The sequence below is a fragment of the Alligator mississippiensis genome, chromosome 2 (genome assembly GCF_030867095.1).
Source record: "Alligator mississippiensis isolate rAllMis1 chromosome 2, rAllMis1, whole genome shotgun sequence".
NCBI classification, from domain to species: domain Eukaryota; kingdom Metazoa; phylum Chordata; order Crocodylia; family Alligatoridae; genus Alligator; species Alligator mississippiensis.
The window spans coordinates 157,541,909-157,559,711 of NC_081825.1; the positions used below are offsets into that span (position 1 = coordinate 157,541,909).

Sequence of the window (17,803 nt, forward strand, 5' to 3'; positions counted from 1 at the left end):
TTTTCCCCCTGCAGCCTAATAGAGGCACACATGTGCCTCTATTAGGCCGCAGGGGGAAAAAAACCCTCTGCAGCAGGTACAAGCACTACACTGCTGCAGAGTTTGCTCATGCTCAGCAGCACACATGTAAACAGTGATGGAGCTGGCTGGGGCATGAGGGTGCTTCAGTGCGGGGGCTGCCTGCTGGCTATCCCCGCACTGAAGCACCCTCATGCCCCAGCCAGTCCCTCCATGGCACACTGAGTTGGGTCAGAGCAGCCCCGAGCAAGGAGGTTGGTGCCTCCTACCAGCCAGGGCTGCTGCCACCCGGCTCAGTGTGCTGTCTGGCTGCTTGGCTGTGGTCTGGGCACGTGCAGATATGTGCCCAGCAGCAATAAGCCCTGGAGCAATAAGCTTATTGCTCTGGAGCTTATTGCTGCACATTAATAGGCGTGTGTAGAGCTGCCCAGTGTCTCCCACAGTTCTGAGGTGGGAAGAAAGAAAAGGGGCTCTTCCTCTTCTCACCACAGTTCTGGAGGTGTTTCAGTGTCCCCTGTCCTGGCTATGTCCCCTTCTGTGGTTTGCGTCCATAACCTCTATCTTTGCAGCAGCAGCTATATGCCTCTTTGCATTGCCCCTAACCATTTCCTTTGCCTGTGCATATTTTGGACAGTGCCTAGCAAGACTTCCTCTTTCTTCCTCTCCCCCTGCCCTTGCTGGGATATTTAGCAGCAGAGTTGGTTTCAGCCACTTGCCTCTGTTATTGCTGCACCTCTCTGCCCTGATTCTTTTGCCTACTGTCTTGTAAACACCATCCTGAATCCAAGCAGGTATTAATGTACAAAGGTCTCTTCATAAACCAGAGTTTACAGGTTCCCTGAAGGGTGCTTTAAACTGCACCTTTTCACAGCCAGCCAAACCTTGCTTTGTGAAGGACATCAAGCTCATAGGCATATCCCTTTCCCAAGAAGCTGTGAGTGACTCAAAGGTAGAAAACATAGATTGGGAGCTTCTACTTATTTCAAAGAGAAGTTTGGAGATGAGCACAAAACCATTTAGCCAGCACATAGGATAAATCTTGGGTCAGGCTTGAGCCCTAAGCATAAGCCCTACAATGACTATCGTGTCAGACCTCCCTAGTCATATAAGGAAGAAGCGGGGCTTCTGCGCACCAGCCTCCTTCTGCAACATGATTTTTACATTGAACTCCTTTCTCTCAGGCAGTAGAGGTGAGATCCTGAGGGGGAATTCAATAGAAGTAAAATAAACCACAAAAGAGCCTGTCCATGTGACAGTCAGGCAGCAGCTCCTACAAAAGCCAGACAGCAGGCTTTAAGTCAAGATCCTGGATGATGATACCAGATTAATTTCAGGGCTGCTTTCAAGATGATTTCACTAGCAACAGCCTTTAGGGCAATGAGATGTTCAGTCAATGCCATAGTTGCTAACTTAGCAACCAGGTGCCCCTGGAAGACAGATGCCCATTCCTAACAAAGCCTGTGCTCACACAAATTCACAGAAATCTTGTTTGGAGACAGAAAAATAGCTAAAATAGTAACAGACCATGCAGCTCCTTCTTTCCTCACACAATACCTCAAGGACAGGAATGACATTCATAGTGGTAGGCAGAAGCATTTGTTTTCCTGTTCACTGACATGGACAGTATAGAAAATGAGAGACTTGAGACCAGGGAGCAAAAATAAATAAAGAAAAAAAGAACAGGTGGCAGCAACATTTCAAAGACTTAACTATGACAATGACAACATATATTGAGAAGGAGATTCCCACTGCTCACAAATCCGGGCTGTAATCACTTGTGACAAGCAGGTAAAGAGGAAGTTATATAGCAGGTTGCTCCTTCCAATCAAGGAGAAAAACTGCCCAGTAGTCCTCTATCTAATTATCCATCTTTTGCTCTTCAATGCAAGAGAGTGCTAAATGACTTTACTACTTTCTAGATGCAAGGTGAATTTATACCCTCATAAGAAAGCTTTTTTTTTTTTTTTCAGGGCCATACTCTGTATGTTTCCTCATCTGGAAAAGGGTCAAACAACTCAGCAAATAACTGAAGGAAAATAGATGCCAGATGGCTAGCCTAGCTTCAGTAGTACAGTTCCTATCTCAAGAGGCTTTCTTGCCTCTGTGGCTTAGCAAATAGCAGTAACACCTCTATATAGCTAGATAGCTGAGTACATGAGCTCTGAATATGGTGCACCCCTACCAGTCAACTCAAGCAATGCCACTGAGCCTTTACCCAAACTATTGATGTTCATTGTTCTCAGGGCATTTGTCAGTAGCACTTCTTAGATTACTTTTTTTTTATTATTATTATTATTATTATTTATTAAGGCACTAACTACAGTGCTTCCATTTGGCTATTTGGCTTTTACTGGTCTCCTCCTAGTTTGATCTGTCCACCAAAACTGGAAAGCCCAAGGGGTCTGCAGCTAGGTACTGTGACCTGGCCAATGCAGCAGAGTCCCTTATCTGTTATGGAACAGTGTGGTACATGACTTCAACTTCCCAGCCTGTGTGTCTGCCCTCTTGTCCACTGGCCTCAGACAGTGTCTGCTAGTTCCAGACATGGGGGGCCTTGAAGTTAACTTTGTCAAAAACAGGCTTTTAGAAACCAATTAACCCTTGTCATTCCCCTAGACCATTGTTCTAATGCAATATCTACTTGATCTACAAGCCAATTCACAAAAACAAACCTCTAAATACCATTTTCTAGCCATCACACACCAGGGCAGGCAGACTGCAACATGGGAACAGCTGCAAGGCCCTTAAGCAGGTAAGAATGATCCTTCCCTTCTGTGAACAGTCACATATGCCCTTCCTTCCCCCCCCCCCACATTTCCCTCCACTACTTGCCCACTGCTGCTGCTGGCTTTATTTAACCTGGAGGTGATTTGGGAAGGGAGGGCAGGGTCAGTTTCCAGCACCACTTACAGCATTCCAGCGAAGCTCTGCTAGAGACCGTGGCAGCAGCAGTCAGGTTTCCCTTACACCCTTCTGCCTCAATACCTGTTCCTGGCCTGGCAGGAAATACTGGTGGGACCAAGGAGAAAGGAGGGACTGCCCACTGTTACCACTATCCCTGACTGAGCCCAGATCTGCAAACCTGGAGTGGGCAGGAGCAGCTCTGGAGCTCCTCCTCTCTGCCCCACCCTCAAGGCAGCCAGGGATAGCAGCAGCAGTGGATTGGGGAGGGAAGGGAGGTGCCATTGAACATGGAGGGGGAGGCAAAGAGGGGACTTTGACCTGGTGATGGGACTTTCAAAAATGTTCCTGGCTGCTGCTCTGTGGCATGGTTGACTGAAAAAAGGATGCCTCTGCACCCTCTCTGGCTCTGCTTCCACCACCATATATCCTGCTGGCTAGGGGATTCACTGGAAGGAAGAACCTACCCGGCACCACCGCTCCCCCTGGCTGACAGGCACAGAGGGAAGCTGAGAGACACTCCTGCCTTACTCCAGTGGTGACTGCCAGGAGCAAGTGCAAGGGGAGCACAGTTCAGCCGGGGGAGGTGGTGGTGGCAGTGCGTAGGCTCTTCCACCCTGTGCAGGCGCTTCCCTCAACACTTGGCTGGGACTGTCCGGAGGCATTCCCTGTCCCCAGGGACAGCAGTGACAGCAGGGTTCTCAGTGCTCCTGCTCCCTGTCCATCCAAACTGTTGGGTGTCCTCCAGGCAGAGTGTAGGCAATGGAAGGAGGGGAACCCCCACCCACTGCTGCCATTGTCCCTAGCAGAGTGAGGCATCCCATCCTGCCCCTTAGAGCCCCCAGCTGGAGGAGGGAAGGAGCAGCCCTGGGGCTCCCCTACCCTCCAGTCAGCTAGGGATAGAACCAGCAGTGGGCAGGTTCCCTCCCCCTCAACCCCTCTTGCATCTAGAAGCAATCCCACAGCAAGCCCTGCAGGAGAGGGTGAGCAGAATGGGAGGGGAGGGGACATGGCTGCTCTGAAGAGCGCAGGTGGCAGGGGAGGAGGGAGTCGCACCTGCTTCAGGGCCTCCAAAAAGTTTCCAGTAACTGCCGCCAAAAAACAGCCTGCCCACTGCAATATTGGCAACAGTTCCTTCATCCTAACCGCTTTTTAAATTTATGGCCCTGCCCATGGTGTTGGAGGGGTAGTGGTGGGTGTGTGTGTACATGAACACGCGTGTGCACGCATGCATGTGCTATTTGCAACCATAACACATCCATTGGCCAGATTCAGCAGGACTTGTGTACAAGGGCACAGCGGATTAACTAGACACTCAAGTGTCCTAGGCTGCAATGCACAGGGCAGCCTCAGGCGCTGCTATTCCTGACCAGAGGGTCAGAGCTAGGGGCTGGTGCTCTGGTCACTCCCACCTCTCCCCTCCATACCTGCTCCATTAGCCATCACATATGGGTGCATCCTCTTGAAAAAGCTCTTCACACTTCCCGTGGCACTAAAGCAGACAGGTGTCAGGGTACTGCATGAACTGCTTCACCAGCCAATTTGGCCCATCACACCATGGATGATCATTTAAAATAGCTGCCTGATACCACATAGTTGCTTATGCTGAGCCACTGCTGGAAGGATGAGCTGCCTGCAATGGGGAAGCAGCAGCTGCTCACCACATACCACTCCAGCGTGGTCCTCCTGCTAATGTTTCCCACAGAGTCAGCAGGAAAGAAGGAACCAGCCAGTGCATGTTCAGGCAGGGGTGTTCTTCAGCCTCATCTCAGGCCACTTCATAGATGGCTGCTTCCAGATGGCTGAGGAGCGAGCCTGGGCCTATGCACTAGTGTTACCATCAAAGATATCTGTGCTGAGCTACAGACAGAACTGATATGTGGTGCACTCTCTCCCTCTTCCACATCCCAACACCAGTTCCATGGTTTTCTACTGCCACCACATTAAAATCAGGATAGTCTAGGGCACCTCCCAGGATCCCTTCAAGATATACTCCCAGCCAGATGGGGAACTTCACCTTTACTCAGCCTAGCCAGAATGGCCCAAGGCCCATGTACCCAGGATGCCAGCCACATGGTCCCATTGTGGGGAATCGGGCCAGGGTTTGGGTACAGATCAGTACCATAGGATGATTTTGGCTGACCCGCAGGTGCTGCTGCCTATGGGACGAGAAGCATGATTCCAGCATAAATCATGGCTTATGCACAGTCCAAAGGCCTGGTGTGCTGGCCTCAGTGAAGAAGCAGGGAAGGTCTAACTTTTGAAATCTTACCTTCTCCTGTACAGCTAAGAAGGAGAGGTAACTTCTGCTCCCCAGAAGGCCAGGTCCCTCATGGGGGGTCTGGACACTTCGTGACCCAGAAAGTACCATCAGGCAGGTGGGCTCAACCCCTGTTCAGCAGAGTGCTTGGGTCAGGTGAGGAAAGCATCTTGGCAATCTAGCCACAAGGCCTCCCCACAGCAAAGCAAGCAGCTTTGCCCATTTTTGAACTGACACTTTCCCTCTCCCTGTACCAGAGCCTAGTCTCTGTGCAACAGTGGCTGGCCCTTCCCATTGGGCTCTTTATTTGGTATTCCTGAAGAACTGATGAGGGGAGCCCCAAAAGGCCAGAAGGGGCCGGCTCCTCCTTCCCAGCAAGCCCAGGACCTTGGTTTCAGGGGGCCAGCAAACCAGCCACCAGGCTATAGTCACAACTCCCCTGGCTCCCTCCTGCTCTACCACTTCTTGGGCTGGCAAGGGAAACGGGCTGGGCCTCAGGCACCCTGCTAGACTTCTGGCTGGCCCCAGCCACTGCTGCCCGCAGGACCCTAACACACGTCTTGGCCTGGAGTGCATCCACAGTCCCTGGGCTGTTGACTGACCATAAATCCCTTAAAATGCTTGTGTTAAACACTGTAGGTCTCCAAACAGTAATGTAAATCACACAGTTGTGATTATGGTCATTCTTCTTTATTTTGTTGTGACCATTGGGTTAGAAACATGCCTGCAGGTGAAAAGGAGTGAGATTTGAGGGCAATATGATTGCACACAGTGACTGCAGGGAAGTCCAGAAATATCCCAGTTATCTTGGACATCACTAGAAGTCTGCATAGAGCTTAGTGTTCACTGTGAAGTCTGAACAAGTAGGTTGGTAGATTAGCTCGCTTGCTGAGTTCCAGACATGTTATGCTAGCTTAGGTATCTCTAATATAGCTCATATCTGAAATATCAGACTACCCAAAGTTGTATTAGCCTTGATGGGTAAAATAAAAATGCTTCACCAAACTTTCCTCTATCACATAGCATCTCATCATTGCCATTTTCCATACAAATGTAGTTTGATTTAAATTGCTGGAAATGGATCTGTCACTCTTCATATATTTGTGGTGCGATCCCTGCTGTACTGTGCAGCATCTTACAAGTGAGACTGGGCCACCGCGTGGATTCATATGCTAGAATGAATCCCTTGAGTGTACCCAGTTGCAAATAAATAAATAAATTAAATGAAAAAGCTCTGCATTCCTGGCAAGATGTTCAAGGAAGGGGAAGAGACAGGCTCCTTTCTGAACAATTGGACACAACGTTGCTGTTTTTTTCTAGTTGCTTATAAATATAATTTATTACCTGTTTAAAAATTCTTTCTTACACTTTGTACATGTCAGGCTGACAGAATAAATGCAGGCATTTACAAACAGAGGGAAGGAGAAAAAAGGGAGAGGGAATAAGAGGCACACTCAACTAGTAAACCACACCTCCACTGTACAGCAATACAAATAATGCAATGGCTAGCACTTCTCTGTTAGTAAGTTTTTAGAAAAGGAATTGCATAGAAGATACAGCGATAGGAAAATTAAAACTGAAGAAAAATATTTCTCCATTTCTGAACAGCAGAAGAAATTTAAAAAGAAAGAAACCCCAAGTAACACTTCTGTAGTGGAGCTGGGACACATAAACAGTAATTGTGATACACCTTCTAAGCCTGGGTTGCGTGAGCATTTCCTCTGTTAGAAGCCTCTCCCTGCTTTAGAAAGGTATTGAAAGTGTGATCTTGACATTATAACTGTTCTGTATTAAATGGAAGGTGTGTGTATCAGTAAATTAAGTTGTACATATGTGTTCAACATATGAATTATATCCCAAGGAGAATAATTAGTCCTGATACTAATTGTGTTATGTGCCCTGCTTTGAGGCAGTTAGTAGTTGAAGCATGATATGGAATTTATTGTTGGAAGGGATGATTTACTAAGGCTGTAGAAAATGAAAGAGGGTATGTATTGTAGCTCACATTTTCTCTTTATGTATACTTCATAGGGTGGTTGTGGGTTTTTTTTATTTGTTATTATTCCTTTCAATATCCGAGGTTTACCATAGATTTGTAGAAATAGTCACAAGGATACTACACAACTCCAGCATACAATTGCAGGCTTCTCTCAGCTATGACCTTTAATTCTACCACAGCATGGCAACCATAGCTTAGAATGAATCTATCCAGGCTTTTTGTCTTGCTTTGAATGATGTCCCTGTGATGTTAAATGTAGCTTCCTGCTTCTTAAAAGAAACCAAGAAGTTAACTAGATGACAACTATAGAACATCCTTCAATGAGAAGGCCAAGTCCATAGTACAATACACACATAACAATTAACTTCTCTGTAAAGAGCAGCTGAGCTAAACCACTAATATATAATTTCACCAACATTATAGAAAATGCTAAATAACCTTTCAGCGGTAGAGGTGAGTGAAATCTCTGGGATATCTATACTTTTGTACAGGCATAGCTTAAAGAAGGACTTTCACATGAAAACTTTTTGCCCCCTACTGAGGTTATACAATAGGTAAATTAGTTTGTTTCCAGAGAGGAGTACAAACTACCAGACAGAGTATTCAGTTCTGTGGGTTTGGTAGAAGCTCACACATTTCCTTGCTGGTTAATTATCAATATTGCTGTTTCCCCTGCTTCCACAGTTTTGCCCACCTGAGTTTACATTGATGGTACAGCCCTGAATACTGGCCATCATCTTCACAGCAGCAGCTAGGCTGTAAGGATGGAGGGAGGAATCACTTAACCTACTGCAACTCTGTCAGCAATAGCTAAAGGTCTCCAACAGTAGCTTTCCTTTAATTACCTCCAAGCCCCTTTTCAAGCTAGTGTTCATGTGAAAGCCCCACTTTGAAGGGAATGTCATGTGGTTCAATGTTTAAAAAGTTGCAGTGCGGCTTACAAAGTTTTACAAACTAAGGTTTGAAGGAGAGACTAGAAATAGCTGCAGAGGTGACCCTGAAGTGAATACCTTATTGTGTGTGGTCCCTTGCAGGGGAAAGGCCAATGGCTCAGTTTCCATTCATAAGCCTCCTGCACCCGCGAAGAGTCTGAAATGAACTAGGCTAGTCTGCGAGTGACTAGTCACTTCAGGGCCAGCTGACTGTTCAGAAAAATACCTGAAAAGACTTCCAAATTCTCAGTAAGGTAGTTTACAAAGTGCCCTGAACATAGGATCAAACAGACTCAACAGTATTATCTTATATAAAATTAACCTAAGTGCTGTAGTCACTACTTGGCTAAAACATAGAATGAATTCTAATGCCCTGAAGGACCTGGAAAAAGAGAAAATAAACTATTTCAGGTAGCAAGACAAGAATCCCACTAGGACACTGGCCATGATGACAGGCTTACAGTGCATAAGTACATCCATTTTATGCGTGAGCAACAGAAACAGCAAGAAACCAAAGTTAATATATCTTTGCTCTGTGTGCATCCTGAACTGCTACATGGCCTATGAGTGTTTACATCTCTGCCAGTGATATGAAAGAAGAGTCTTGGTCAATCCCTGTCACCTACAAAGGCAAATACTGTCTAAAGAGGCCTTGCTGACTTCAGACATACCAACATTTGTAATAAGCTTCAGCTCTCTTACTGTTCAGTATGATACAGCTCATGTGCATGTAAAACTAATAAAAGGACTGATCAAATACACTGACAGTCACCTTTACAAGGCAAACAACACAAAACAACTTAATGAAGTTAAGCTAAAAAACTCTGTCCAATAGTGATCTTAAATCAGAAATTAAAGATTTTCTTTGTAGTCTGTAGATATTTTTATATATATTTATATATAATATATATATTATTTATATCACCAGCAACCAACATGTAATGAGGAGATGGTGTGATGGGCAGTAATAACATATAATTCTGAGGTGGGCAACTAAAATATGAAGCAGGTAATAAAAGTGAAGAAGTGGAGGATAAGAAGCCTGCAGTCATTTTTTTAAACAAGTTGATTACCTGACGAAAGTCTTATGGCAACTCTTGAGAGTCATGCTGTCTGTAAAACTTCATTGCCATTCTAAACAGCCACCTCATAAAAAAGTATTTCCATCAAGTAGTACTTAAGATCATCTTTATTATTCTTCAACTGGCCTAGTGGTATCAGTACTAAAGTTCATGTACTTTACCACAAGATGGCAGTGTGTACAAGCAGTGAAAGGAAAGAACTGTTTCTAGCTTCACATAACCAAGTAATTTTATAAAGAAATTTCTATTTCTTGCTCTCCTTTCCCCCTCTCCCATTTTCCAATATATCCCATGTGGAACATGGAGCAGTCCAAGCAGGGTTTGGAAAGATGTCTTTGAGCTGCACCTGTTATCACAATGTTCTGGCATTGAAGACCCACTTAGGTCTTTTGAGTGCGGAGAGGAAAAATTTTCCCACTATGTCTTGTTTGATAAAAAAGAGAAAAAAGGGCACAATTAAAGTAATATAGGCAGAAGCTGAGTTGGAAACTAAAGTGAGAGACAAGCTGGCCTGGGTGAGACCCTGGAGGCTTTTGAGTCCCCAGTTATCTAAGGAGGTCTAGTTGCCCTATGACTGATTACCCACTACTAATGTTGCCCATAGATCTCTACTGTTGCTCCCTTCCCCTTTTCATGATGGCATGTATAACATTTGGGGTGGCCCAAAACCAGAAGCATGGTAGTACCATAACCTTGACAATCATGTGAACCCTAGTGCTTGACAGTAAAACAGAGGCCCATCTTCCTCAAACTGGATTATTTAAGGTCTCCTCCAATTGCTAAATACCCAGACAAATGGGTTGGAACAGAAACAACTGTAGTTCTTGCCTAGGGCACTGTCTCCTTTCCCAACAAGTGACAACCTTCTTTGGAGAGATACCCGCCCTCCGCACCCAGCAAACTTTGAGCTAAGTTTTTCATACTGATGGATGGCGAAGCAGTTGATGGATGATTCTGACCCAGTAACAGAATCTCTTACAAAAATCCTTTCCCTTTCCCTTTGTTGAAAGAGGTCTCAAGCAACTGAGAAGAGACAGCTGGTAAAGGGAACACCAGCACCAAGAGTATGCATAATGCAGCATAACCTATGAATAGCAGAAGCTTCTGCTTATGACCTATATGAGAAGGCTGCACATATTCTCCCCCATGGAAACACCCCTCTGTAGAGTTTACCAATGATTTTAGAGGTTATACAAAAAGGATGGATCCTAGCAGTGGAAGGCAAGGATCTGAGAGACAAAAAATCATCAGATCTGGAAGAGTACTAAAGCAGGGGGAGTGGGAAAGAAGTGTGGAGAAGCATAAAAGAGAGGTACTTGTTTGGATCCAAAAGCTGTTCCTCTGTTAACTCTGCTATGGCACACATTTCTGTGAGAACTGGAGGAAGAACAGAGTAAGAAAAAATGGTAACAATGTTGCTGCTGTGCAGAGAGGCCACCAAACAAGCAAGAATGAAGGTGTCAGAAAAGTGGGTAAAGAGGACAAACTGAAGCAAAAAGATTTAGAAGGCTACAGGCCATAAGATCATGAGCCAAAGCCTGCTTAACTCAGTGGAAAAACTCCCATTGGCTTCAAAGGATTTTGTATCACTCATAAGACAAAGCTGCGTTTGAAAAGGACAGGCAGGATAGGCAAAGACTGCACTCACATGAACAGCTGAATCTTGAACATAGTTACTCTTTGAAAGTAAGAACCTGTGCCTTTTGATCTAATCTGAACACTCATTTGGCTGCTTGTCTGTGGCTGACTGACTGCCCTCTCTCTACACAGGGAACGTTTTGTGAACACTACTCTCTGTTTAATAAATACACTGCTGAGAACAGTCACTGAGATGAGAATAAAAAGCCTATGGAAATGTCAAAATGGGAGAAAGGTCAAGACATTTCAAGGTTTCTTTTAAAAATACATACTTGAAAACTTCAGGAGAAAAAAAGACGTGAATTGAAGATAGATAGATAGATAGATAGATAGATAGATAGATAGATAGATAGATAGATAGATAGATAGATAGATAGATAGATAGATAGATATTTGCATTTATCTCTGGGGCTTTATATGGGGGAGAAAGCTCTTCTGCCATGAGACGCAAAAGACAGGAAAGGCTAGAAACAGCTTCTGAAGTGATATGCCCAGTATTGTATTATGGAGTCACTCTTCACACTAAGAACAAAGCAAAACAAGTCTGCAAAGAAACAACAACTGGGAAAACAAGTTTCACTTGCCAAGTTCTCCACATCAGCTGTTTGCATGCATCAAAATGGCCAAGAGGGACATGGGCTGAAAACAAGTGTGTCTGTTCAACTACATGGGAAATGAGTTCCAGCAAGAACGCCTAAGAAAACCTAGAGGAGTATTTATAGGCTGGACAAAGCATAGCAGTGTTTGACACAGTTAGTTATACTGCTGTGTCCCACTTAGTGACCATGCAGATCAGGGTACAATTTTGCCCAGAAATATAAATGGAGTGGCTTCTCTGTTCCCATTATTGTCCTTGAATATTGTACAGGTTTAAATGTAGGGGCTGAGTTTCAGCAGGGCTGGGCACTCACAGTTTCAAGTGATGTCAACAGGCAATGAAGATGTTCAAGACCTCTTAACTAAATTACACCCTAAAGCCTTAACTTTCTGAAGAGCCTTTTGAAAGAGCAGGTTTGCACATGTATGCTGCCTAATGTCATGCATGAATGCACAAGCCAGGCAGTAGCTAACTGTGCCTATGTACTCCTGCACAAAAGCTTTTGAAAAGTAGGGGGACTGTGTTGGGAGAGTGCGCTCACAGCACTGACATGGGGCAGAGCCGGCATTCAGAGTGCTCGTGGGCCACTTACTGTCCAAGCCAACAGCCTTCAGGTTTATTGCAAGAACTTATACCTTACTATAACTGGTGCATATAGGGCTAAACCCCTGGGTGGTGTAAATCATCACTGACTTCAAAGAAGCTACACCAACTGATATCAGCTTTGGATCTGACATCATGTGAGCATTTCTGACTGGCTGTCAGAGGGCTCAGAAAGTGAGTACTAGAGCTGAAAAAGGGAAGGAGAAAGGCATTGGAAGAGAAGTGTTTTATGAGAACCTCAGCAGCCCAAGAACGGAGAAAACAGGTTCTGCCAGCAATTGAATGATTCATCCTGCTGCCGACAAAATTCTAAATTAAAATAATAATAGCAATAATAATAATAATAATCCTTGCACTAGATACTAATCAGTAATTAAGCATCATAGCAATATTTTTGCATGTATTTTTCCACCACTCCAAATTACATGTCTTGCACACGCACACACAAACACACGCACACATGCGCTTTAATGGGGTAGGGGTTATACTGTGATTTGGAAATGGATCCCTTTCTTCCCTGCCAACCTACATCTATTTCCCACAAAGGACCCAAGGGATTCCCCTGGGGAAAGCAGGGAGAGGTATGTGTGTTCCTGCTTAGCACCCAGATTATCTGCTCTCCAGATGCACGCATTTAAAATTCTGGTTTTACAACTAGGTCTAGGAAACAGAACGCTGATGGGAGGATTATTTTGAGATACTTGATGAATGGATTTGTAGCCAAAGTCTGAATGTGACTGGAAATTGACTGAAAATTGATCATCTGAGATAGCCACAACTGACTGTCCACAGCTTTGTCTAGAATGGCTTTAAACAAAAATATAGAGAGCCATGGACAGTCTCTTTACCCCTGTCCAGTATTTGATGTAAACAACGTCCATAGAAACTGGGACTGTTAAGAAAGTTTATCCATATATCTGGATAGCAATAAAAAGCGTTTCCTAGGAAACTGTAAAATCCTGTACCAAGCAGCGTACAGCCAAGCTGAGAGGAACGTTAGGTTGATTTATATTTTCAAGGTACAATTTTGCATGGTTTTTTTTTTAAATCCTGTGATAATGTACAAGAAGAACATATGTGAGAGTCAGGGCTGCTTTTTCTTCTTTGAAATATGTCTTGTGAAACTCATTGGTGTGGGTTTTTATTTTGTTTCTTATTTGTAGGTGACAGGGCAATACCACTCCCTGTTTCCATTCCTTCGTGTTCATCCCACTCCTGCATCAGTAATTTCCTTCTGCTGCCAAAGAAACAACTGTCTCATGCCTTCCCATTTCTTCGAGGACTGATGCCAGCATGCTCAGGTTGCCATCAGGGAAATTTTGGGCTTCCCAGAGATCTAGAATCACACCAGTAGGACTCGATTTTGTGGCAAAATAATTTAGGTACCTGTAACAAAATAAAAGGAAATGGTTTTGTAAGATGAGTTGCCCCACTCACTCATTCAAAGTATTTCCAAACCACACAAAGTTTCTAATGCCTCCAGATTGTGTATTCTGCTGGAGAGTTCAACTTGATTAGCTGATGTGTCCTTGCACTAGGTATACATGCTTTGGCCTTCTGGGCCAGGTACTAAGCTGGCCTCAGAGAAGCTATTCTGATTTAGACCATCTGAGGCACTGGTTTCCCTGTTTATAGCTGGTATTGACTATTGCCTGTGTAGTTCAGCCAAACCCAGGTTCTCTGCAGGCCAGTCCAAGTGATGTTTGAGACATATTTATCCTGTTGAAGTCCCACTGATATCGGTGGGAATGGAATTGGACTTTTGAGAAGAACAATCCTGAGTGAGCCATTTTCCTGTGCATACCCCTGAGCCTGCCTGTGATGACATCCCTGACATCAACAGTGTACTTCTGAGTTCACAACACACTCACCTGTCCAATTTCAGCTTGTGGGCCAGCATCCTCCAGTCATGGCCCCTAGTCTGAGGGGCATCGAGGCTGCTACACAACTTTTGCCTGATTGGGAGAGGGATACTGAAAGCACTGGGTCCCATTATGGTGGTGATGGTACTTGCTGAATCCATGAGAGGATAATCAATGCCAGTAGGCTCCTGAATTTTGGAGAGAAGAAAAAATAAAATAGTACCATTACTGAACCCAGGAGCAATTGCCATAATGTGAATCCTCTAAGGGGGGACAACAACAGAATGCTATTACTTGCATTAGAGTAAGGGAGCAACATCCCACGAATCAAGCTGTATTATAGTGCTTTATGTCAGTCAGTTGAAGGAATAGCTATATATTTATAGTTGACTTTGCATATACGGCAGAATTTTTACTGGAAACTTCATTACTCTGATCAACTGAGAAGAAGGACAACGTTCTCTATTAGGGTAAAATTCTACTCCCAGGTCCATACAGCAGAGCTCAGCTCCCACTAGACAAGTGGAAATCTCACTGATACAAAAGGGAGAAGTCATGCACATGTGAAAAAGGATTTTCAGAGAGCAATTTTATGCAAAAGAGCATTTGGAACGAGATGACAGAAAAACAGTAAGGATCTTATGTTCCCTTCTTGTGCAAAGGGATGTGTAATTCAGGGGAAAGCACTTATCCTATAAGATGCATGAAACCAGGGAGCATTTATATCTGAAGCAACATCACATTTATGTGATGGTATAGTAGTGGTATAGGAGTACTTGTGAGAACATCTTCTGATCAGTTATGAGGGGGAGCCCTTCTCTCTGTCCTCTTTCCCATCCCAGGCACAGAACAAAAGCAGCAGAGCCAGCTTTGTGGGTTTATGGCTATTATCTTTCCAGCAGTACCTGTGCTGTCTGCTCACTTTAATGGAGGACAAACCATGGGGAGACAGTTAATACTGCTCCAGGCATTAACTGATCTCTTATTTTTATGCTGACCTAAATCTGCCTTAAGAGATGGAACGAGCAACTTATAGTGGTTGTTTGCCATCTCCTGCTACCAGCCTACTTTTCAGACCTCACTTTCAGTTCACCAAGGGTTCAAGGTAACAGAGAGGGTTCAACAGAGAGGGGAGATCCCTGGGCAGCCACCTGAACCCTCCTGGATTGCTCTGAAATTCTGCTCCCCTCTGTGCCATCCTGCAGGCAGAAATGGTGAGCGGAGAGGAAGGGAGCCTGCATTTTAAACTTTGAGTAGTATATATCTGACATACATAACTGAATTAGCCATGAAAGACAAGTGTCTAGTTGTTCTTCTCTTTGTCTGAAAAGTCTTATCATGCTTTGGGTGAACAACAATAATAATAGTAACTGTGGATAACCCTTGCAACTGTGGAATTTATTCAAAGACATTGGGTGTGTCTACATGAGATGTGTACTGCTGAGCTACCTAACTACTTCTGTAGTAAATGTCTGCGTCTACATGTGTGCCCCTATTAGAGCGCATGGAACTACTATTGGAGCTACTATTATATGTTTAGATGCTGCCCAGCTGGCTGGGGCATGAGGGTGCTTCAATGTGAGGGCTGCCTGCTGGCTAGCCCCATGCTGAAGCACCCTCATGCCCCAGCCAGCCCCTTTGCAGCACATTGAGCCTGGTTGGAGCAGCCCTGTGATACTGCCAGCTGGGGCTGCTTTGACCAGGCCCAATATACTGGGTATGAATAAACTCTGGAGTTTTTTGCTCTTGGGCACACATTCAAATGGTGCACTCTGGAGCAAAAAACTCTGAAGCAATAAGCTCTGAAATTTATTTGTTCACATCAATTGCACATGTAGACTTGCCCATTGTGAGCACGTAAATTCTGGCTCCTGATTGCAGGGGAAGAGGCTGTCCTGTGAACTCTGACGTTCTCTGTCTGAAAGCATCTTAAGACCTCTCTTCTGCAGGCATACTGGCTCTTCAGCTTTCTAGTCCAGTCACAACCCAGAAGAGCAGGACACAATAGTAAAAAGAGGTGAGCAATGAAATAATGAGCCTAACTTTTCCAGATATTCCAGGCATGGCTTATCTAGGTTAATGCTCTTAATAATTCAAATCAGCTCAGTTTTGCAAAGAATGTGAGGGTTCCTTCCACAGTTTTCAGAATTAGATCTTATTCTATGAAGAGGCCAATGGTCCTAGTTACTTCTGCACCAACAGGAATGGAAGGTAACTGGTGCCAGTGTGGGCCTTCAAAGTGTGAGTCATTTATCTGCAGCACAGTGAAGACTGAGGTGTTGGGAGCTGTCTTTCAGAAAAGGGAATTTGGAGTTGATAGCTTAAGATATATAAAATTTACTGAGCAGACTATGCAGGTTCGTTGAAAACCAAATCAAAATCAACCCATGTCAAAAGACTGTCTGATAATATTAACAGCCACACCTAGCAGAGATTTCAAAGCACATAACACAGAAAGCTAAGTATAGGTTATTCCCATTTTACAGATGGGGTTATTGAGACCAAGTGGCTTGCCTAAGGCCATATAAAAGGGAGTAGTACAAGTGAGAACACAGTATAAATCTTTTCATTAGCCCAGAAAAACTAATTTTGCCTGTGATCAATAACTGAAAAGAGACCGTGCTCCAAAGAAAATGAAACAGTAAGAGCTGAGCAGCTTAGCTGAGAAATGGGTGGTGTGTCCCATTTAAAAAAAAAATTACCAGAAATGTCTAAAAGCCCAAGCATAAAAAAGGAAGAAATAAATAAATTGGAATTATTTATATATATATATATATATATATTAATTAGATGTGTGGGTGTATACAATGCCCTTAATTCACACTAAATATTATATCATATACACACACTATATATATATATGTGGTGTATGTGTATGCATATCTATATGCAGACAAAAGAAAAATCATGAGTAGATGATCTAACGTCAATCCAAAGCAGCAAAAATGCAGTGAATTTAGTCATCACTGCAGCTGAATAGAAAGCCTGTGAATTACGAGGGTCATAAGAAAAGTCAACATTAAATGTAAATTTATTTGTTTTTCTATTTGTTGCTCTGCGTAACTGGTTCCTGGAAAGGCCTGTGAAACCTGGTAAGAACTGTCTCAAGAACTTTACAATGCTTATTTCAAGTTATCATCTCAAAGTTTCCAGGAAGGCTTGCTTTCATTTGCCTCACACTGTGGTAGCAAGTTGCCTAGTTTTAGGTTTTCCTAAGCACTAGTAAAGAGTGTATCGTACTATAAAGCTCTGGCTAGAATTAATATCAACATGTATTGCTCTTATCTCCTATCCTCTATGTAGTCCATTTAGTAGCATGTCTATTCCATCCATGCTTTTTTTTTCAAAATGTTACATAAAGACATTTTAAGATAGACACTCCTAAGTGGAAAAGTTCTGTGTCATACCAGAGTATCCTTGAAGTAGTATGTTTTAAGAAGCAGGCATTATGGTCTTTCTAATGTACATACCAGCTATAGTGTTTGGTAAAAGGCATATGTGTTTGATAACATCCATTATGTTGGAGCTAATAACCCTGTAATAGAGTCGTCATCTTAGAATATGGCAGACACTGAATACAAGTTCTTCAGGGCACTGGTGATTGATAGCATAATAGATTTGGTACTTTCTCTCATTTTCCAGGCCAAAACAAATGACTGACATGGACAGAGAACACTGAAAGTCTGACTATAGCTCTGAAGTTGGCTGTTTGCTCTTCCAAAACTCAAGATTATTGTAGGGTACATATAGATTTTTGTGTGGGGATGCATTGGAAACTGCTTATCTTTTTTGTGTGAATTAAGGGCATTTTTACATGTTGAAGCACCACAGCGCTGAGCACTTTGAAAAGTGGTCAGCGCTGCAACACTTGCAGTTGTGTAAGTGGTGAAATGCATGTCAGTATTGGTGG

General features: G+C 43.9%; 1 protein-coding gene across 1 annotated transcript in view; it reads right to left on the minus strand.

Moving 5' to 3' along the window:
* Window positions 1-6,486: 6,486 nt before the first annotated feature.
* UNC5C (unc-5 netrin receptor C) overlaps window positions 6,487-17,803 on the minus strand; it is a 426,201-nt gene continuing 414,884 nt past the window's right edge. The window contains exons 16-17 of the mRNA XM_019488075.2: window positions 13,903-14,081; window positions 6,487-13,417 (exon numbers count right to left, since the gene is read on the minus strand). Coding sequence (XP_019343620.1) covers window positions 13,252-13,417; window positions 13,903-14,081 — 345 coding nt within the window. The 3' untranslated portion in view covers window positions 6,487-13,251. The remainder of the gene's footprint in view (window positions 13,418-13,902; window positions 14,082-17,803) is intronic.